The sequence below is a fragment of the Lissotriton helveticus genome, chromosome 5_1, assembly GCF_964261635.1.
Source record: "Lissotriton helveticus chromosome 5_1, aLisHel1.1, whole genome shotgun sequence".
Taxonomy (NCBI): Eukaryota; Metazoa; Chordata; class Amphibia; order Caudata; family Salamandridae; genus Lissotriton; species Lissotriton helveticus.
In genome coordinates, this window is record NC_136065.1 from 1,634,882,211 (window position 1) to 1,634,904,879 (window position 22,669).

Sequence of the window (22,669 nt, forward strand, 5' to 3'; positions counted from 1 at the left end):
TGGACCAAAACCCATTTTGTGCATCAACTTCCACAAGTATTCCCATTGAACGCGGTCAAATGCTTTTTCAGCATCAAGTAAAATGAGCGCTAGGTCGTTTTTTTTAACAGCAGCGATCTCAAATAGCGTGATAACTTTATTGACATGCTCTACCGTTCCTCTTTTTGGTATGAAACCATGTTGATGCGGTGACACTAAAGAAATCATACAGTTAGATATTCGATTAGCTAGTATTTTCAAATAAATTTTATTGTCAGCATTTAATAACGATATGGGTCGATATGACCCTACTGAATCTGGTGGCTTTCCTTACTTACAAAAAACAGCGATAGTGGCGTCCGCCCATGATCTAGGAGGGGAGCCCCGCTGAGCAACCTGCATCACTACTAAAAGCTCCTTCTTAATAATACTGTAAAACTGTCTATAGACCTCAGTAGGTATTCGATCGGGGCCGGCAGCTTTGCCGATAGCAAGACTTTTCACAGCTTTTTCCATTTCCTCCTCCGTAATCGGGGCTTCCAATTCCAGCGCCACATTTGGATCTTATTTTTTTAAACCCAATTCAAGCATTTCTAACCAGTCTAGACCGTCCTCATCAATCCCTCTATGTTGAGCATATAATTCTGAGTAAAATTGCCAAAACATTTTTACGATTTCTTGAGGATCAGAGTGTGCCACCCCCCGAACATCCTTCATTCTAGCAATATTTCTTGCCGATTCCTTCATTCCAAGCTGTACCGTCAGCCTCTTTCCAATTGTTTCACCATACTCATGTTTTTCCGTCTTCGATGTTAAAAACCTCCTTGCGTTCTCCACACACCAAAAACCCACAACTTTCGCTATCTCTTTTACTACTTTATCCTTCAAGTTGCTCAGATCATTCTGCCCTCTGGCCACCCCATCCATCAATAAAGTTTCAGCCTGAATTAAATGCTGGTATAATGTATCTAACTCTTGTCTAGCCTTCTTTTGTTGATGAAACGTAAAGCTCATGCATTCTCCACGAAATCCTGCCTTAAAGGTGTCCCAAATTATAGGGACCGTAGCGGTACCCTTATTTTCCTCAAAAAATAACTGGATCCATCTTCCCATATAGGTTTCAAATTCACTATTTAGCCCCAGCTTCCTATCAAATGTAAAATTTAAAGATCTAGATCTAGTTATATCTGCTTGTATCTCCATTACAACAGGAGAGTGGTCAGACGAAATTCTAGGGTAGACACTGACAGTCGCACCTTCCAATACTGAAGCTGGAGCAAAAAAATAATCCAATCTGACCAATTTCTTATGCGGATAGGAATAGAATGTATACCTGCTATCCTGTGGTCTCAAATGGCCCCACACATCCACCAACCCTTGATCCTCAACTAAATTATACATTGCCTTGAACACTTTTGGTTTACGCCCCTTATACTTAATAAACCCTTCCATCAGTGCATTGTTATTCAAATTTATATTAATAACGCCACATACTATGACTGGCTGAGGCCAGGTTATCAGCTCCAAGTTCACTTCATTTAGAATTTCCGGATCGTCTAAGTTGGATCCATACACAGTGCATAGCGTCACATTTTTCCCTCTACACCACATTCTGCTATCGCCCACCGTCCTTTTTTATCACTTAGTGTCCGCCAAATAGTAACATTGTTTCCCTTACAAAGAATAGCCACCCCCCGTATCATACTAGATTGTTGTGTAGTAACCACTAAGGAAAATCCAAGTTGTTTCCCTTTTTACCCATGGTATATGGGTTTCCTGAAGGCAGAGTAACTGTGGTGATATATATCTTAACTCGGCCGCAACCTTACTTCTCTTATTAACATTGTTCAACCCGGAGACATTCAATGAGCAAATTCTTAAACCTTTAGTTCCCATTTGTCCAACAGTTTTTTAATATACTATACATTGGCAAGCAATTCCCAGACATCATGTTACTCAGATCCAAAGAGAAATATTCTAATATATCCCTTTCCATTCTAATATTCAAAATTAGAGGACAATTTCTGCACGTTTTGCTGTGAACATTTTTCCCATTTTCTCCCACATCCCACTCGTGCACCCCCCCTACCCATCCTCCCTTATCGCCAACCCCCCTAACTCCCCAGCCCCACCCACAACCCTTAGTAGAGGCTTTAGGACTAATGGTCCTGTTGATGCGAGCTTGCCCCCAACCTCCTACCATTACCCACAGGACATCTTACTACATATCACAAGAGTAAAAAGAAAAATTAAAGACCTTTGCTGCTCAAGCAAGATACGGAACAAAGGAAGAATGCCCTTACTAGCCTAATATCTTATATTTACAGATATGTGTGACAGCTAAAGTAACTACATGTACCCAAGAATTTCTTAGCAGGCAGCGGTCATAAAGAAGTGAGTGCGTTCCTTATGTATGACTTTCATTTTAGCTGGAAACATCAGGTAGGCCTGTGCACCCTTGCTTTGGAACTCCGGAATTAGCTGCCGAAACTGCCATCTTAACTCAATGGACTGTTTACCGAGGTCAGGGCGCACAAAGTACTCACAATCCAAACCACTTCTCTTTTTATCTGGACGAGCTTTCATAAAAATTTCCTCACGGGCCAAGAAGCTGTTAAATGCCACTATAATAGCTCTTGGTTTCTGATCCCGCTGATTTGCTCTATTTTTAAACGGAAACCAATGTGCGCGCTCCACCTCCCTTTCCCAGTCCGAGCTAGTAGACTCAGAAAATGACTTTTTAAGCAGCTTAATTATAAAACCTTGCCCTCCGGAATCTGTAAAAATCTTAAATTATTTCTACGTGACCGATTCTCTAAATCGGTCAGTTTCCAATAAACATCCTCCTTATGGGCAAGTTGCAATTCAAGTTTTTTCTTTTGTTATAACAGTTCATTTTCGAGGGTAGATATACGTGCCTCGGCTTCATTAGCTCTCACTACAAACTCCGCGTGTGATTTAACAAGATGCCTAACTGAGTTCTGTAGCTTCTTACAAGAGTTCTGCACTCTCAAGCTGTCATCCCGGTTTTCATCCCTATGCTGCATCATAGTCTTATATATAGTCTTATATATCAGCCCCAGTGTTATTTCTTCCGGTGATTCCTCTCCACTAATAGGGACATTAGAGATTTCTCCTTCCTTCTCGGCGTCTCCACCTTTTGTTTCTCCATTCTGATTTAGCCGCAATTTACGAACTGTGCGAGATTCGGACCTCTGATCCTCCAGATCAAAACTACTGTGTATACTCCCATCTTCGAGACTCATATATGTAGCGTATTGCTGGACAAGATCCTCAGAAGAAGACATGGACTGTTCAGATAGGGAGTAGAAATCTGCAGAGTCAGACTCAGTAACATTAGGAATGTGCAGTCCGAGTACGGCTACCTCTTGTAAGGCACTATCGCAGCTAGGTCTCTCCATATTGATGGCCGGAGTATTAGTTACCTTTGACTTTGAGGATATAGCCGAGGCAGACTCCTGCTCACTACCTAGCAAAATCTCCTCATTTGCAGCTTCAGTAGTACTCGAGTCTCTCTCTAATACAGGGCAAGTATTTACAGCTTCCAGTTCAGTTACTGTCCCACTCACAGTCACAATCCCCTGTATTCCTTCTACAGTATTGCCTTCACTCGTCTGCCCAGCTCCTTCATCCTTATCCAATATCTCAGGAAGATCACAAACAGCTGCTTCGAGTCGGCCCGATTTAAATCTTTCCTTATTTTTAATCGAGGAAAATAACTCCCGGATTCCAATTACCGGTCTCAAAATGCTCTCACCGCCCTCCTTACCCCGGGCTGCTCTCGCTGCTTTATCTACTTTATCCACTTTGTCTGTCTCTTTGCTCCGCATATCAGAGCGAGCAGCAGCCTCCGCAATGTTTAAAAACTCCTCACCCTCCGGCGGTTCGGATGTAGCGGCCCCCTGTCCACGACCTCTTTGTCCTTTGGGAGCCATTGCTCCTTCCGACACTCCTTCCTCCACTCGCAGATTCTCGCGGCCAACAGCAAAGCAGTTCTCCCTGAACCAGCTGGACCAGGTGAGCCGACTCCAATGCGCCGCCCACAACCACCACGGGCTCCGTACACCAGGTCCGTTTACCGCCGCTAATCGAATCCAGAACATCTATACGGAGGGTAAATATATTCGTTTCCTTTACCCTTTCTGAAAAAATCACGTAGAATCAGAGAGACCGGCTGCGCCGTTGAAAGTCACCCTCCTGCCCCTTCTTCACTCGAGCAGCTAAGTGTCCCGTGAGGTCTGGTAGGAGCAGTTTGCTCACTCGTCCAGCGTGGACGCCATCTTGCCTCGATTGTTAAATATTTGGGACATCAATGAGAAAGAGGAGTTTGTCACTCCTCTTTCTCATTGATGTCCCAAATATTTAACTCCGGTTTGACAAAATTATAGTTTTTCTGGTGACACCGTATGTCCTCCGTCAGCTAAATGGTTTAACAATGCAATGGAATTAAGGACACAATCTTCTTGTGTTTTCAATGCAACTAATAAATTATCTATATATTGGACCAAAATGGAACTTCTGGGCATCACTAATGTTTCTAGACACTTTTTCAATATCTGATCAAAAATTGAAGGACTTTCTGTGTACCCTAGAGGAACTCGATTCCACACATAGGTACGATTTTCAAATTTAAATGAAAAGAGATACTGACTATCTGGGTGTAACGGGATGGAGAAAAATGCATGACACAAATCAATTATTGTGAACCATCCAGCATTCCATGGTATTTGATACAGAATTACTGCTGGGTTCGGCACTACAGGACAACAAGGCATCACTATTTTATTTATTTTTCTCAGGTCTTGCACTATCCGATATTTCCCGTTAGGTTTCTTAATGTAAATTATGGGTGAATTACAAGGACTGCTCATTATTGCCGTTAAAATGCCTTGTTGAATCATTCATTCTATTTCTGCTATGACACCTGATTTAATTTCCGGGCTCATTTTATGTGTGTTTGGAAAACTAGCACCTTCTTTTACAGTCACCTTTACTGGGCCTACATTTGCCATTAACCCTAATTCTTTTCCAGTAAAATCCCACACTTTTGGGTTTACTGTCAATTTTAATTCATCAGATATGTCATCCTTTGACATCATTGAATACATCTCATCTACCTCCGTACTTTGTTCTGCTAGCATTATTTTGAAAATACTATCTTCATCAGGGGTCTGAATTGTCACACCATCCGGTGTACAGTAAATTGTACAGTTCATCTTACATAGTAAATCTCTGCCTAACAAATTTACGAGACTGGAATCACATACTACAAATGTGTGCATTTCTCTAAAATTGCCAGTGCACACCTACATAGGTTCTGTGACCGGAGTTCTGATCTGTCTATTAGAAACACCAGCTACTTGGATTGCCTCACCTGAGAGGGGTGGGTTTGGGATGTCTGCTGTTCTCACAGTAGAAAGGGTAGCACCAGTGTCCAATGAAAAAGTGATATATTTTCCTTCTCCCTTTCCTTCTCCCTTTCCATCAATATATGGACCTGACTGGTCTACCCATAAGGATGTGCCAAGTACGCATTCCTCTTCCCCCCTCCTCAGGCACCGTCATAATTCATCCTCCGATGAACCTCTGTTCTGTAAACTAAATTGTGAAGTTACTGAATTTAGCTTAACACTTTCTCCTTGAAATCCGGCGTCCACACTGTACTTAACTCTGTTCGCAAAATTTTGCAGAGAGGCAGGTGGTAACTGACTCTGTGGATTTACAACCAGTTGCGGTTTACTCAGTTCAGTTCAGTAAATCTTTATTTCGATGATTAAAAACCATCATAAAAATACATTTTACAAAAATCCATTTACATTTCTGAACTTCATAAGAAACAAAATGTATACAATTATAAAAACATGGTATTATATACATCATTGCTTAGCCTCTTGTATTTCTTAATCTTACTGCTACTTTTAAAAAATTCATAACAGTGCATAAAGTGCGCATATCATTTGCTCTTTGTAGGAAGAGTAATGCAGTTTTAGCATGACAACATTTTTCCTCTTTTAAAATATCCACCAAAAATCTACGTCGGGAGTCCGATAAAATGAACACAAAAGTACAAAATGAAGGGTGTCCTGTGGAGACCTATTGTCGCAGCCGCAGGCACCCTTCTGCTCAATTGTTACAGTAAAACCAGATGGATAAGATAAACTATGAGGTAACAAATTGAGCCTAAAACGACACATTAAAAACCTATCCTGCTGATTGTACATCAAGAATAGATAGGGTTCCATACCCTCCCCATTAGTTAATAGGCGGTGAGCCGCTACTGATCTCTTTAGCAGTAGTTTTTTAATTCGGGATGTGCAAGAGGTGGAAATTGCGGTCGGGTTGCTAAAGAGGTTATGCTGATCTATGTTCTCTAACGTGCCCTTGACATAGTTTAGCCAAGGGATTTGCACCCCCTTATCCCTTTGTAGGCAATCCCCAACAATTACCCTGCTTAATTCCGCCTCAGGGTTTACCCAGATTCTGAGCAATGCCATAATGGGCCTCATCTTCACCTGGTCTATAATGTATGGGGTCCCAAGTTCGGTGTGCACGATTTCTGCTGGGGTGCTCTGTGGGATCTTTAAAAACCTGCAAAGGAATTTATCTTCCTCCAGCTGTAAGTATTTTGCATCCCTAAAACCCCAGACCTCTGCTCCATACAAGGCCTTTGCAATACTTATGGAGCCATACAGGCTCATCACTTGTTCTGGTGACCAACGGCCCAGCCTGCGAGCAAAGTTTAATATTGCACCATTTGAGGAAACCAGCTTTGTACAGCGTTCCTCAATCAGGGAACCAAACTTTATTTCCCCATCAAATAAGAGGCCCAGGTAAGGGAAAGTGCTTACAGCTTCCAATGTATGGGTCCCTATTTTAAACACAAATTTCCTGGAGGGCCTTTTACCTGCCACCATCACAAAGGACTTGCTCAGGTTCACGGACAGATCTAAATTGTCCATGAACTTTACAAATCCGTCAACAAGATGTTGTAAACTACGTGCTGTTCGTGCAAGCAGAACCGCGTCAACCGCGTACAACAGTACAAGGATCTGACGCGTTCCTGCTTTGGGGTAGTCTACATTCAGGGCAATCAGGGTTTTTTCCAGATCATTAATGTACAGGGAGATCAAAAAGGGAGCGAGGATACACCCTTGCCTCACTCCGCTGGTGCACGAAAAGGGATCAGTAGTCCCCCCCGCCGTGCTAAAGCGGACCCTGGCAGTGGTGTTCCAATGTAATTCTCTAAGGATATTTATAAGTCCTGGGTCAATTCCCAGGTTGTTCATCATAACCCACAGTTTGTTTCTATTTACTCAATATCACCTCATTCTGCTTCTGGGGATTTAAATTTTGATTTGGGCCATTATTAGTTTGAATATGTTTACACTCGTTTTTCTAATGCCCCAATTTTATGCACCCATGACAAGGAAACTTCTTCTTGGCTTCTTCTCTACTCATTTTCCTTCTTAGTTTTCCTCCATTATTTTCATTCTGTCCTGATCCTCTATTTTGTTCAATATTCTGATTATTTAATTTGAGTTCTTGTTGTTCTGTCAATTTTACTTGTGCCTACATTACGTTTTCTTCTAACTTTTTCCGTCTATTATCTATCTCATCTCTACAGTTTTTTGCATACTTTAGGACTTTATCTATGAGTTTCCCTTGCCTGCACAACATATGTGTTTGGATCATCTGACAAATCTCTGGTCTTAATCCAGATACAAATCGATATACAAAATGTCCCATATCTTTGTCGCCCATATTCTCAAATCCACTATACTGCTTGAACACCAGTAACAGACGCTCATAGTAAGCATGTACAGTCTCATTTATTTCTTGTGTAGTTCTATCTATTTTTATCAAATCTGTCTCTTTTGGGGGAATTTACCCTTTCAAGAAAGTAATCATCTGGTTATATTTCTTCATTACTTCTTCTGAAGGTGCATCTGTTTTTTCATCCCTTGGGTACTCATCACTAGGCCAATCAACTGTGATTTTACTCTCCGTCCATAAATCTGCAGGTACCACTATGTCAAACAGACCATCCAAATATTTCAACAAAACCATTGGAACTTGTGATGACCTGTCTTCCTCTGTATTCTGGTTCCATGTTGGAACCTAGTGCTTGGAACCACATGACACCAAGGTTCCCATAACTGGTCATTCCAGGATTGTCAGTTGTGAGCTGACTGTTGGTTGGGGCTGAATTTCACCACCTTAGATATGGCTTCGGCCTATCACCAAGTTCCGTTAAAAAAGGAGTGTCAAGAGCTTACTAGTTTCATTACACCTATGGGTGCATTCAAGTTCTTAAGAATGCCTTTTGGGCTGGTTTCAGCTGCCTCGGTATTCCAGAGAATTATGGAAGACCTGTTCAAAGAAATACCGGGGGTAAGATGTTATCAGGATGATGTTCTCATTTCTGGTAAGAATGAACAGGAACATGATGAGAGAGTTTGCCTGGTGTTGAAGAAAATGTTGGAAGTTGGTTTAACCCTGCGTCAGAGCAAGTGCAAGTTTGGTGTCAATGAGCTAGAATATTTGGGCCACCACATTTCAAGGAAGGGCATATCTCCAAAGAAGGATCTTGTGGAAACTATTGAAAAATTGAAGGAACCATGTTCAAAAGAAGAGGTTTCATCATTTTTGGGCATGGCAGAATTTTACAATAAGTTTGTCAGAAACTTCGCAGATAAGACTGTCAATCTGAGGAAAATCATGTGTAAAAATGTTGTGTTTAATTGGACTGAGGAGTGCAGCAGAGAGTTTGATCAGGTGAAGATGGATCTGAGGAATGCACCAAATTTACAGGCGTTTGTTCCAGGGGATCCGACGTTTATTGTAACAGATGCTAGCAGTAAGGGTCTGGGTGCTTTGTTGTTACAGGTGAGGAAAGACAAGGAGGTCTTGATAGCTTGTGTTTCGAGATGTTTGAAGGGAGCAGAGTTGAATTACTCTGTCATAGAGAAAGAGGCGCTAGGTATATATTGGGCTGTGAATAAATTCAGGAAGTTTGTTTGGGGTTCCTCTTTTACCGTCAGGTCTGATCACAAACCACTAAAGGAAGTGTTTGAAAAAAAGGGGTTAGACTCCATCTCGGCAAGAATAAGGAGATGGGTAATTTCTTTGCAGGAGTTTGTGTTCAGGTTCGAGTATATCCCAGGAAAAACTAATGTCTCAGCAGATTGCCTGTCTAGGCTGGTGGATGTTGTAGACAATGTTGAGGAAGCTTTAACAGATGATTTTGAGAGTGAATTAAAGGTGTGTGATGTTACCTTGGGGGCGGTGAAGGAAGATGCTTGGAGAGATGAGCTGAGTAAGGATGAGGATTTGAAGGAAGTCATTAAATTGTTGGAAGGTGGTAGGTCTCGTTCTTTAAAGAAACCTTGGTCTTTGATTGCTGATGAGTTGGCAGTGGTAGATGGTTTACTCATGAGAGGTACTAGGTTAGTCCCTCCAGTTAATCTCAGAAGTGTGCTGGTGGACATGTCTCATGAGGGACACTTGGGTATTTCAAAGACGAAAGAACGCATACGAATGGATTTCTGGTGGCCTGGTATCGATTTGTTGGTGGAACGCACTGTTAGAGATTGCTCTTCTTGTCAGGCGAGTGATAAAGTTTTGAGGACTAGGTCTTCTCCAATGGTTTGCAGGAGGTTGCCTAGGTCCCCCTTGGATGAAATCGCAATTGATATTGTGGGGCCTTTACATGGTGAGCATCAAACTCCTTTTATGTTGGTTTTATTGGATTTGTATTCTAGATGGGTTGAGGTTAGTTTGGTAAGGGAGATTACAAGTGAATCTGTTATTTCCTTTTTGGAGTCTGTATTTAAACGTGAGAGTTTTCCGAACTCCATACTTTCTGACAATGGGCCACAATTTTGTTCAGGGAAGGTTGAGGAGTATCTCAGTAAGTGCGGCATTATTCACAAGAAGATTTCTTTGTATCATCCTGAGGCAAATGGTGCTTTGGAGAGACTCAACAAAACTTTGAAGGAAAGCATTCAGTTGGCTAGGGTCAACAATTTGGACTGAAGAAAGGAGTTACAGAATAGAATTTCAGCATATCGATTCTCTCCTCACTCAACTACAGGAAAAACTCTGTTTGAACTTTTCAAGGGTAGGGCACCTAACACTTGTTTATGTCCTGCCTGGATGGCTGCAGACAAGGGTGTAAAAAATAATGAGGTGGGTGCATGGAGAGAAAGGGAATTGGAACTACAGAGGAAAAGGAAAATATATGTGGATAGGAGAAATTCTGCAAAGGATTCCAAATTCGTGGTGGGGGAGGTTGTTAAGATCAGGGCTCCTGTGGGCTGTCAAAATTGGTCGAAGTTTTCTGTTCCTAGAACCATTGTAAAAATTTTCAAAAATGCTGTAAAGACGGAGGATGGTCGTATCTGGAACAATAGTCGTGTTTCTCATTTTGGGGGAAAAGGGAAATGTGATGATATTGTTGCTGTTCCTGATCTGCGTTCTAATCATTCTCGCAAGAGTGTGAGAGTATGCAAGCCTCCTGTTCACTTACGTGATTATGTCTAGGTAGTTTCTGCTTTGTTTTTCTTATCTTTTTGTTGTCTACTTCATTGCTGGACATGTAAACCTGTTTAATGTTTAAGAGGGAGAAGTGTGATGACCTGTCTTCCTCTGTATTCTGGTTCCATGTTGGAACCTAGTTCTTGGAACCACATGACACCAAGGTTCCCATAACTGGTCATTCCAGGATTGTCAGTTGTGAGCTGACTGTTGGTTGGGGCTGAATAAATATAACCTATTGGACACAATACAGTGTATATTCCACATTATTACAGAACTTTCGCAAACTTGTCTCTACCATTCGACTGGCTTTTTTCGGAAATCATTTGTAAATGATAAAATATCTTGCCTAGTCTATGGAACACGTACATATCCTCCTCCTGGTACTTCTCTCTTAGGACACAATCTTTCTGCCTTTTAGGTTCTCTTAATAAATATTCTGATGTAGTTTTGTTTGCCTGAGCTTCCTCCTTTTTTCTTAGTCCACCTTGTTTTCCACCTGTCTAATTCTCCCCATTTTGTAAAATTGTCATTAGTTCTTTAATCTGTCATTTCCTTCCTGACACATTCATATTTTCTAAATCTTTGTCAGTAAATTCTGCTCTGTAAGGTTTCTGCAGCACTTTGGATCTCCCTATTTCGATTCCCATTTCGGAAGCAAGCTCTGTTAATTCCTCATGAAATATTTTTACATTTCTAGTTATGCTTCTACATATGAATAATAATTCTTCTTCACAGTACGTATTTAATCTGTCTATTCCCACATTTCCAGCTATCATTTCTTGCAAATCGTCCTTCTCGGTCTTCCCAGCAGAACCAGTTGCCATTCAATCTCTGGAAAGGCTCCTTGCGGCCACCTCCATTAAACCCTCAACATCATGTCCATACCACTCAGCCCAGCAGATAGAGTGTCCACAGTGACACAAGACAGCCTGAATGGGCTGGGAGGATGTGTTAGAGCTGGAGCTAGCTACCAGTAGAGATTTTGCTGCAAAATACTGGCCTGATCCCATCAAGAAGTAGACTATACATTATCAAATGTCTCCGTTGGGCACACTACACCCCTGCGACCCTCTGGAGGTTTGGCCTGAGGAAGGATTAAAAATTTACCAAATGTGGTGTTCCAGAGGTGGATTTTCTGCTCCTGGCATGGTCATGCATATTGATGTGACATAGTAGCCACTTTGTCGATTATTGAAGAGTGCGAGGTGCAAATGGATCCCAAGATTCAGTGTCCACTGTCATATTTTATGCTTTAGTAGAGGTGACTGAAAGGTTGCTGTCTCTTAGCCTGTCACTGAGTCACATTTTATGTTTTAGGGGAGGTGACTGGGAGGTTGCTGTCTCTTAGTATCACTCACTGTCACACTTATGTTTCAGGGGAGGTGACTGGGAGGTTGCTGTCTCTTAGCTGTCACTCACTGTCACACTTTATGTTTATGGGGAGGTGACTGGGAGGTTGCTGTCTCTTAGTCATCACTCACTGTCACACTTTATGTTTCAGGGGAGGTGACTGGGAGGTTGCGGTCTCTTAGCTGTCACTCACTGTCACACTTTATGTTTTAGGGGAGGTGACTGGGAGGTTGCTGTCTCTTAGCCCATCACTCACTGTCACACTTTATGTTTTAGGGAAGGTGACTGGGAGGTTGCTGTCCTTAAGCCCATCACTCACTGTCACATGTCATATTATAGGATTGGTGTCTGGCTCTCACATTTCATGTTTAAGAAGATATGACTGGCTCTCACCTTTCAATATTTTGGAGAGGTGACTGGGAGGTTGCTGTCTCTTATCCCTTTACTCACTGTCAAATTTTATTTTTTTAGGGGAGTTGACTGGGAGGTTGCTGTCTCTTAGCCGTCACTCACTGCACACTTTATGTTTGAAGGGAGGTTGTTTTCTCTTAAGCCCTCAGTCACTGTCACATTTCATGTTTTAGGGGAGGTGACTGGGAGGTTGCTGTCTCTTAGCCGTCACTCACTGTCACATTTCATGTTTATGGGGAGATGACTGGGAGGTTGCTGTCTCTTAGTGGTCACTCACAGCACACTTTATGTGTTAAGGGAAGTGACTGTGAGGTTGCTGTCTCTTAGCCCCTCACTCACTGTCACATTTTATGTTTTAGGGGAGGTGACTGGGAGGTTGCTATCTCTTAAGCCGTCACTCACTGTCACATTTCATGTTTTAGGGGAGGTGACTGGGAGGTTGCTATCTCTTAGGCCCTCACTCACTGTCACATTTCATGTTTCCAGATGTGCTCCCTGCACCGTCCATCTCACAGGCAGGATCACCGGAGGCTTGGATTCATGGAGACCCTTTTATAGTAAGATGCTCTACTCCTGGAGGTATCATTGCTACTGGTTTCCAGTATTTCAACGGTGATAGACATATCTTCCAGACACAAGAAGTTTATAACAATACTCACACATGTATCTTTAATCAAAAAGAGGCTTTGCATGGAAGTTATTCCTGTGCCTACTGGATCGCACAATACCGACGTATTGATTCTTCAAAGAAGAGCAGCCAGATCAGAATCCACATACCCGGTGAGATATATTGTGCCTTGTTTCGTAGCCATAAAGTGCCAACTATTCAACATGATCTGAAACTCTGTCTCTTTGAGGCAGCAGTGTTAGAGAGATGCACAATGGGCTTTTTAAACTGTATGGGAATTATCATCCTCCTGCTGGAAATGTAGGGCGTAAGAAATAAGGCTCCAGAAGCAACCTGTGTTTTGTCACGTCTCCAGCTGGCAAGCCAGTTCTTCATTTGAGATGGTGGGGGGCACCGCCAGTTATTTTTGGGGACCAGCACAAATTTTTCTGCATTGAACATTTATCAATATAAAGCGCAGGAATAATACACAAGGGAAAAGAAGGGGAAACAGAATGATGGGAAACCGTCACAAAGGGAGAAATCAGGAACCTGCAAGAGAGGTAGGTTAGTGCCCAACTGGATTAAAGAGGTCTGAGCAGATTGAACCCTGCACAGCTTTGGATACTAGGGAAGTCTGAGCAGCCTATATTCTTGTGTAAACAAGGTGGAGGTCTGGTTTTAGCAATACACGCAGTGTGTTTTTAACTTTAAAGTTATGGAGTAACGGCAGTATATTAGAGTAACAGCAGTATATTAGTGCAACATCAGTAAATTAGAGTAACAACAGTATGTTAGAGCAACAGCAGTACGTTAGAGTAACAGCAGTATGTTAGAGTAACAGCAGCATGTTAGAGTAACAGCAGTTTATTCGAGTAACATAAGTATATTAGAGTACCGAATGCATTCTAGAGTATCAACAGTATGTTAAAGTAACAGCAGTACATTAAAGTATCAGCAGTATATTAGAGTAACAATAGTATGTTAGTGTAACGGCAGTATATTAGAGTGACGACAGTATGGTGGAGTAACAGCAGTATAGTAGAGTAACGGCAGTATGTTAGAGTTACTGAAGTATATTAGAGTAACAGCTGTATGTTAGAGTAACAGCTGTATGTTAGAATCACAACACTATGTTAGAGTAACAGCACTATATTAGAGTAATGGCAGTATGTTAGAGTAACAGCAGTATATATGGGTAACAACAGTATATTAGACTGATAGCAGTATATTGGAGTAACAGCAGTATGTTAGAGGAAATGCCGTATGTTAGAGTAAATGCTGTGTGTTAGAGTAACGACAGTATATTAGAGTAACAACAGTATATTAGAGTAACAGCATTCTATTGGAGTAACAACAGTATGTTGGAGTAACAACAGTATGTTGGAGTAAAAGCAGTATGTTAAAGTAACGGCTGAATGGTAGAGTAACAGCAGTACATTAGAGTAACGACAGTATGTTAGAGTAACAGCAGTATATTAGAGTGATGGCAGTATATTAGAATAACGACAGTATATTAGAGTAATGGCAGTATGTTAGAGTTACGGCAGTATGTTAGAGTAACTGCAGTATTTCAGAGTAACAGCTGTATGTTAGAGTAACAACAGTATTTTGGAGTACCAGCAGTATGTTAGAGTAACAGCAGAATATTAGATTAACGGCAATATATTAGAGTAATGGCAGTATATTAGTGTAACAGCAGTATAGTAGAGTAACTGCAGAATATTAGTGTAACAGCAGTATATTAGAGTAACTGCAGTATATCAGTGTAACGGCAGTATGGTATAATAACAGAAGTATATTAGAGCAACGGCAGCATGGTAGAGTAAAGGCAGTATGTTAGAGTAGCTGCTTTATGTTAGAGTAACAGCACTAATATACTGTCAACGACAGTATATTAGAGTAACAGCAGTATGTAAGAGTAACAGCAGTATATTAGAGTGATGGAAGTATATTAGAATAACAACAGTATATTAGAGTAACAGCAGCATGTTAGAGTAACAAAAGTATGTTAGAGTAACAAAAGTATATTAGAGTAACAGTGGTATATTAGAGTAACTGCAATATATTAGAGTAATGGCAGTACATTAGTGTAACAGCAGTATATTTGAGTAACTGCAGTATATTAGTGTAACGGCAGTATGGTAGAGTAACAGAAGTATATTAGAGCAACAGCAGCATGGTAGAGTAATGGCAGCACGTTAGAGTAACAGCAGTATGTTAGAGTAGCTGCTTTATGTTAGAGTAACAGCACTAATATACTGCTAACGACAGTATATTGGAGTAACAGCAGTATGTTAGAGTAACTGCAGTATATTAGAGTGATGGCAGTATATTAGAATAACAACAGTATATTAGAGTAACAGCAGTATGTTAGAGTAACGAAAGTATGTTAGAGTAATGAAAGCATATTAGAGTAACAGTAGTATATTAGAGTAACAGCAGTATATTAGAGTAACAACAGTATATTAGCAAACTGTGCTTTCCATTGCAAGTCACATGCGTTGACGTTTAGCAACTTGAGTGACGAGGCCAACCTTTACTGTGCCATGACCATGCATTTGATCTTTTTCAAGTACTTCTGTTCTCCGCGCATGGCATTACTATGGACCAAGTCAATCAGTAAAGTAACTCAAAATGGCGGCCTCCTCTGCAGAATGGAATGAGGACACTGATTCTCCTATATCTTACAGACATTCATTGGCTTTTGGATGAATAGGAGGTGTCCCGAAGGATTGCTGACCCCCTTGATGTTTAGGGGTCCCATGCACCACAGGGACCCTGGATTACACCCCTCAGGTTTAACCGTCTGCCTGCAGATGGTTCCCGGCGCCGATGTCAACAGTGCGGCAGGAGCGGCGGGAGACCAGGAGCAGGCGTTGCGGTCCCCTCAGACCGGTAATAAAGTAGGCGGCAGTTTTGGAAGCACTAGCGGGACCCAAAGAGCGGGAGCCCGCGTCTGCTTATGAAGCGCCTCCTTTAGCTTCCTGGTTGCGTGGTGGCCGAGCGCCACAGAAAGAATGCTGGGCAATGCAGTCCTCCCCGATCCCGGCGCCGATGTCAACAGGGCGGCGGGAGCAGCGAGTGACCAGGAGCAGGCGTTGCAGTCCCCTTAGACCGGTAATAAGGTAGGCAGCAGTTTTGGATGCACTAGCGGGACAGATGTGGTCAATATAGTCCAGGTCATTCTTAAACCCACACTATTATTTTAATATTTCTGCTTTTGGAGTTCCCACAATGATTCCACCCCAGCACTGAGGCACCTCGAGCACCCTCTGCCGCACGATGAGTTGCTGGTTTACAGCAGAGACATCATGAGATCTCTGTATGTAGCCACCTGTACCTTGGCATGCTGCAGGCGGTCCCCAAGTACTACAATCCTAATACTGAGACACTTTGAGAGCTCGGACACGGAGGCCTTCATTATGAGTTTGACAGATTCAGGTCACATTCTATGATCTATGACAATGAACTTCCATCTCATGTGGCACCAGAATATCATAATCCGAATATCTCCCAACATAAATATTGTGTTGTACATTTGTTTACGAAAATGCCACTTCATTGAGATTAATGGAAGAAAATCTACTCATTTAGTATTCAGTATTTATGTAAAGCGATACTTTTGTCTCTGATCTCTGATATACAACGCTCTATACGAACATAAACATACATCATGTACTTAAGAAATCTTGAGAGCTTTGTCTGTGCAGTTCTATCCTGACTTGCACCTTGAGTAACTCTCCCAGAACTGAGACATCCTAATAGCCTGGACAGTTCTCATCCATTATGACTTGCTCCATGAGCTTGCCCTGTCCTGAGACATCCGTAGGGCTGCAACAGTGCTGCTCTAACCTGGCATACCTATAACAAAGGAGGGAGGGAGAGAAAAGTGGATTCAGTCTCCCCGGGTATATTTCATAAACAAGTTGGAATCCACTTAAATTGTAATAGTGTTCCCTACTGTGGTGGGGAGCACTCCGTGTTGTTAAAATACCCCTCACACACCAACAGGCCCCTTGGTGTCATGCTTCATCATCTGGGTCTTCGCACCCCTCTACGGGATGCAGCTTGCTACGACCGACGACTACGTGGGAGCACTGATTATGGACTATGTGTGGTGTGTGTGAAGTGTTGATTGTATGTGAGTAGTTGGGTTCGATAGTGATAAGTGATGTTTAAAAAATACCTGGCTCGTGGGGTGAGAAACTTTTATTCGGCCCCCGGGCTGGTATCGTTAAAAGGGTTGCGGTGAGAGGTTGTTAGTGTATCATTATGTACATCAACCTCATATGTGCGTCTACATGAACATGTTTCGGAGTGGAAAACACCTTCTTCAGGACGGGGTTATGCACAAAAATCCACCCCTTACTCACATGAATGTAAAAGTGTATTATACAAAAAACAGTGAACTATAAGGCGTATGTACCTACATCTTAGTTCAGGGTAGTCTGTAGTCTCTTGTCACCCAATTGGCGTATTTGAAAAGACCTAGAGGGAGAAAAAGCATTGTAAATACTGATCTCACACATATATAAGTATCTTTGCCGATTGCAGTGACCTTAGAAAAAAGTGTAGGGTTGCCGATGTCTAGACATTCTACAAATGATCGTGCACCCTGTAGAGGAAAAAAACAAGGACTGGACAATACACACATGAAACATTAAACACACTCAACACACGTTTTCAAATTCTGCTTGTTCCCTAAACTCCTGTAGTATGGAAAGGAAAAACGAAACATTGGTATCTTACTTAGTAAAATTCACTGATATGCTACATGAGCTTACCAACGTGAGAAAAACTCAGATAAGGGCAGCATTGCAGCCCCTCAAGGACTCATTGTGAAGAATGAGCCCTTCATTTTTCAAAATGATCTCATATTCAAAAAAGCATGGTCCTGGATCTCGTGGCACTGCGCGAGGGATTGGCTCATGTTGATTGTCCAAACAGCCACCAGGATAGCACAAGATCTTAAGGTGGATATTCAGAAGATCGAGGTCCAGTTGAAAGCATTCATATCACCCACAGCATTGAAAAAGAGACTAGAAGAACTGAACCAACAAATGTCTGATTTCGAAATAACTTTGAAACAGAGTAAGTTTAACAAACTTAAAAAAGACAAAGATCGGTTCACAGCAGAGAGGGCATATCCCTATACAAAGGCAGACTATGTAAGTAAGAACAACATGAGTGACACGGACAGTGTGGGCTCAGATGGCAGTTCCTCAGGATCTAACTCAAGTGGTCACCAGCAGAATAGACATCAGAGAGGAGGGTATAGACACCCAAGACCACAATACCCACACCAAAGGGGATGGAGAGGATATCAAGCACCCCCACAATACAACCCTTTTCAGATCCAACCTCAATATCCGCAATACCAGTGCGGACCACCACCGATGGGCCCAATGTACCAGTCATGGGCACCCGATTTCTCAGGAGAAGCCCAAAACCAACAGCCTTTTTTAGGGTGGGGCTCTGGACCCCGACGGGGCAGGAACAAGAAAGGGAACAATGTGAACTGGCAACCAGAAGAGGTAACAGACCCCAGAATGTACACCAGGAGCATGACAGGGGCCCTGACAAACCAGGCGTCCACAAGCAAGAGGGAACCTAGTAATCAATATTCCACCATGGCCACTACCAGAGATACAGAAACAAGTACTGAACAAAGGACTTGGGTACGTACCAACAAACAAATTAGACCTTTTCTAGTTACACACGGAAGTACAAAATGTCATTATTAGTATTAAATTGAAAGCTTACTTCCGCAACCAAGATACACCACCTGACAGTTCAGACACAGGTTTAAAACCAAAGTCAACGTTCACACCACCAGATACTGCACTTCCAGTGGAAGTATTAGCATTTGAAAAGGCACTGATGCATGAACTGAGTGAGCTAGATCCCACCAATCACAGTAACTTTCACAACATGAGCAGAAAGGAGAGTGAAGCAATAAAAGAACTAGCCCAACACAAAGAACTGACAATCAAACCTGCAGATAAGGGCGGGGCGGTGGTGATCCAAACCACAGTAGCGTATGACCAAGAGTGCAGAGAACTCTTATCAGACAAAAGAAATTACCAGATCCTAACGAGTGACCCCACCGAATCTTTACGCATTAGGATAGGGGCGATGGTAGAGGAAGCTGTAGCACATGATTGGCTCACAAAGAAAGAGGCTGAATTTTTGACACAGAAGGATCCCAGAACACCCTATTTCTATAGCATACCCAAAATACACAAAAATCTTGAACATCCACCAGGCAGACCAATTGTCTCGGGTATCGGATCTATCCTGTAACCTTTATCAAGTCAAGTCAAGTCATTATACTTTTATTCGACACATGTATCATAAAAAGTACAAACATATAGTACACACATAATTATAAAACAGTTCATTATTTACAAAAATACATCTAAGAGTTATGTGGAAAAATTGACTTGATGAGCGTTTTTTAAAATCTTAGTCCTAATGATCCAGGCACATGATAAAAACTTTGCAACCCCACAAATAATAACCATGGAAGAGGTGTCAGAGCTAAGAATACGCAAAGCTAATTTATAATCTCTAACACCAAGATTCTTTAGTACTGGTTTTAACCATTTCTTCCTAGGTAAGATGTATGCCTTACAGGCAAAGAAAAAGTGGCCCAATGATTCTTCGGGATTTATACAACCTGGACACATTATATCCTCTTCCCTCCTATTGTTCCATCTAGATGTAACAGTTTTGAGGGGCAATGTTCCATGTCTAAATTTAAGATATAAAGTCCTTTCTCGAGGAATCTGAATAAAATCCAAAAACAATTCCAATTTTAGGGTACATTTATGGGACAGAAAAGTCTCGGTCAAATGTCCCCAGTTTGGGTTCTGTAGCGCCTTGGCCTCTATCCAATCCCAATATAATTTTTTCACCACTTGTTTTGGTGGAGGTGATTGGGATACCCAAGCGTCGCTTAAACCCACACTTGCTACAAGATTTTTTAAAGCATTTAGCCACTTTATTTTGCCTGAAGTGTTTAATTTTAGCATTTCATCTAACACTAGGGCATAGTTAGCTAATTCGGGGGTCCTCCTCAAACGGACCCAATATAAGAGGGGACGGAGCTGGAGGATGTCCCGAATAGACTTTCTACCTAGGTCTAAGAATAAAGGTTTGAGTGGGGTAGAGGATGGAAGCGACACCAAGTCCCTCATAAACTTGTTCTCTGATCGGACGTGGTCGTTGGTATTCTCATTGCCCCACAGTTCCGAGCCATAAACAGCTGAGGCAATTGCTTTTCCCTCATAGACTGATAAGGCAGGTGCAACTGGCCTACTTACAGAGAGACGTTGGTTTTTTAAAATAGTGCCGGAAACCCTTTTAAGATTTAAAACCATTTTACATATATGGGGTTCCCATTTCAAATGATTATTAATCCTAACACCAAGGTAATCAAACTCATCGACCACCTCTAAAGGAGATCCATTCAAGGTCAAGTGGATATTCCTGTATTTCTTCTTGGCGGTCATAACCATTAGTTTAGTTTTAGTTGTGTTTATTGTAAGTCCCCGTTCCTGACAAAAAACACTAAACTGATCAAGAAGGGTTTGAAGGCCTGTGGGGGTTTTTGATATGAGAAGGGTGTCGTCGGCAAAGAGGAGGGATGGCGTTTTCTCCCCGGCCACAATGGGGGCGTCGGCCGATGTCTCATTCAGATGTTTCACCACCCCATTTATAAAGAGGGAGAATAAAGTAGGGGCCATCACACACCCCTGCCGCACCCCTCTGTTAACAGGTATACTCTTAGTGAGTTGCCCCTGTGCCCCCCAGCGTATCTTCGCATAAGTACCCTCATGGAGTTTAATGATAAGATTTAGCAGATAGGATGGGAACCCCATATCCAGTAGAACATTCCAAAGTTTAACACGGGGTATTACGTCAAAAGCAGTTTTAAGGTCAATAAAAGCCAGGTAAAGGCTCCCTCTGGCTATTGACACTGTTTTCCAAAAAACTGCACAAAATCTGAAGACTTGATCAATGGCCCCAACATTGCTTCTGAATCCAGCTTGGAAGTGGGACAAAATATTTTCTTCCATAAGCCAGCCCTCAATCCTATTTACAATTACCCTACCAACTACTTTTTGAATAACATCAATTAAACTAATTGGTCTGTAGTTGGCAGGGTCCTCTCTCTCACCCTTTTTAAAAACGGTAACAACTTCAGCACCCTTCCATGAATCCGGTACTTGCTGGCCTAACTGAATGAGGTTCAAAACATTTACAATAAAATCAGCCCAAACCAATGGGTTAGACATCAATAAATCACCCGGTATTCCGTCCGGGCCAGGTGCCTTACCCGGTTTTATTTTAAGGATGGCCTCCTGTACCTCACGGGGCGAAAACAATACGTCTGTAAAGTCATCATACTGATGGGCCAAACAATTGGTACCTATTATAGGGGATGCTGGCGCAACTTCTAAGGAGCCTACGCCGTATAAATTCGAGAAGTGGGAATACCATTGGGACTCAGTTATATGGTTTGGAATAGGCTCAGCGCCTCGTCTATCGATGACGTTGATCAGTTTCCAAAATGCCATGGCATTTTTCCCAAGAGCCGCTTCCTTTAGAGCCTGCCAATGTTCCTCTTCCCAATCTTTTTTGGCTTTCCTAATACTAATGCGATACTCATTTCTAGCTAATCTAGCGGCTGGGGCATCCTTGTTTTTAATAGCTAGCGAAATTTCTTTTCTTTTCCCTCTACAGGAGGCAGTATACCAAGGGTTCCCCTTTTTTCCATGCATTTTGACAAATGGCATCCCTTGTTTTTTTTAGAAAAAAACATACTGATCTCCCCTATTAGGTCTTTATACTTAGTTGCCAGCACCGACCCCTGATGCTGAAGTGAAATTTGGTTCATTGGTACCAGGGCAGATGAAGCAGCCGAAACTAGAACCCTGATATTCTCAAGTGTCTCCTCATTACACCTAACCACATCCCATTTAATCCTACGATTACAGTTAGAAGGGACTAGTTCTTTAGTAATCAACTCATTTTTAACCTCCTCACCAATATTATCTCCCCAGAACATACCCATGCAGAGGGGATTATGGTCGCTATCAATCCTCTGGCTGACCTCCATATCAACCAGATTGGCCCATGACCATACATCCAAAAGGATGTAGTCAATCCGAGACGGGCAGCCTATTCGATTGAAGGTCATGGCGCCCATACGATCAGATGTAGTGCGGCCATTTAAGGCACATAGGTCATATGCAGACACCAGGGCATTCAACTGAATGGCTCGAGCCGACCACTTCTTAATTGGGGCCAGAGATAAGGATGGAATTAACTGGTTTCCTAACTTGTTAAAAGAGCCCAAAAATTCATCCTCATCAAGAGGCTCAAATGTACAATTAAAATCACCTCCCACTAATACTGAGGATTTAGAGGGGAGGGCTGAAAGCCTGTTGTCTAACAGCTCCAGTATTGGAGACAATTGACCCCCTGGGAGCCCCCTGGCATAAATACAAAAAAGTTCAAAAGCATTCCTGGCTGACTGCCTTTTAACAGTTATATGGAGAATATCCTTACAGGGGACATAATTAACAGTAGTCTTACAGTTCAAAGCTATCCTGATCCAAATAAGTAAGCCACCCGATGGGCGCCCCCTCCCAGACTGTGTTGCAGGGACAAAGAATGTAGAATAGCCCTGTTTATGTTCTGGCTCTACACACCAGGTTTCCTGGAACATACAGATATGGAAATCTTCTACAA

At 42.1% G+C, this 22,669-nt stretch overlaps 1 protein-coding gene across 3 annotated transcripts in view; it reads left to right on the plus strand.

Moving 5' to 3' along the window:
• Positions 1-22,669, plus strand: part of LOC144753746 (immunoglobulin superfamily member 1-like) — a 752,980-nt gene that overhangs the window by 206,599 nt on the left and 523,712 nt on the right. For all 3 annotated transcript variants that reach the window (XM_078641329.1, XM_078641330.1, XM_078641327.1), the window contains one exon: positions 12,787-13,080. In XM_078641329.1, the coding sequence (XP_078497455.1) occupies positions 12,787-13,080 (294 nt within the window). The remainder of the gene's footprint in view (positions 1-12,786; positions 13,081-22,669) is intronic.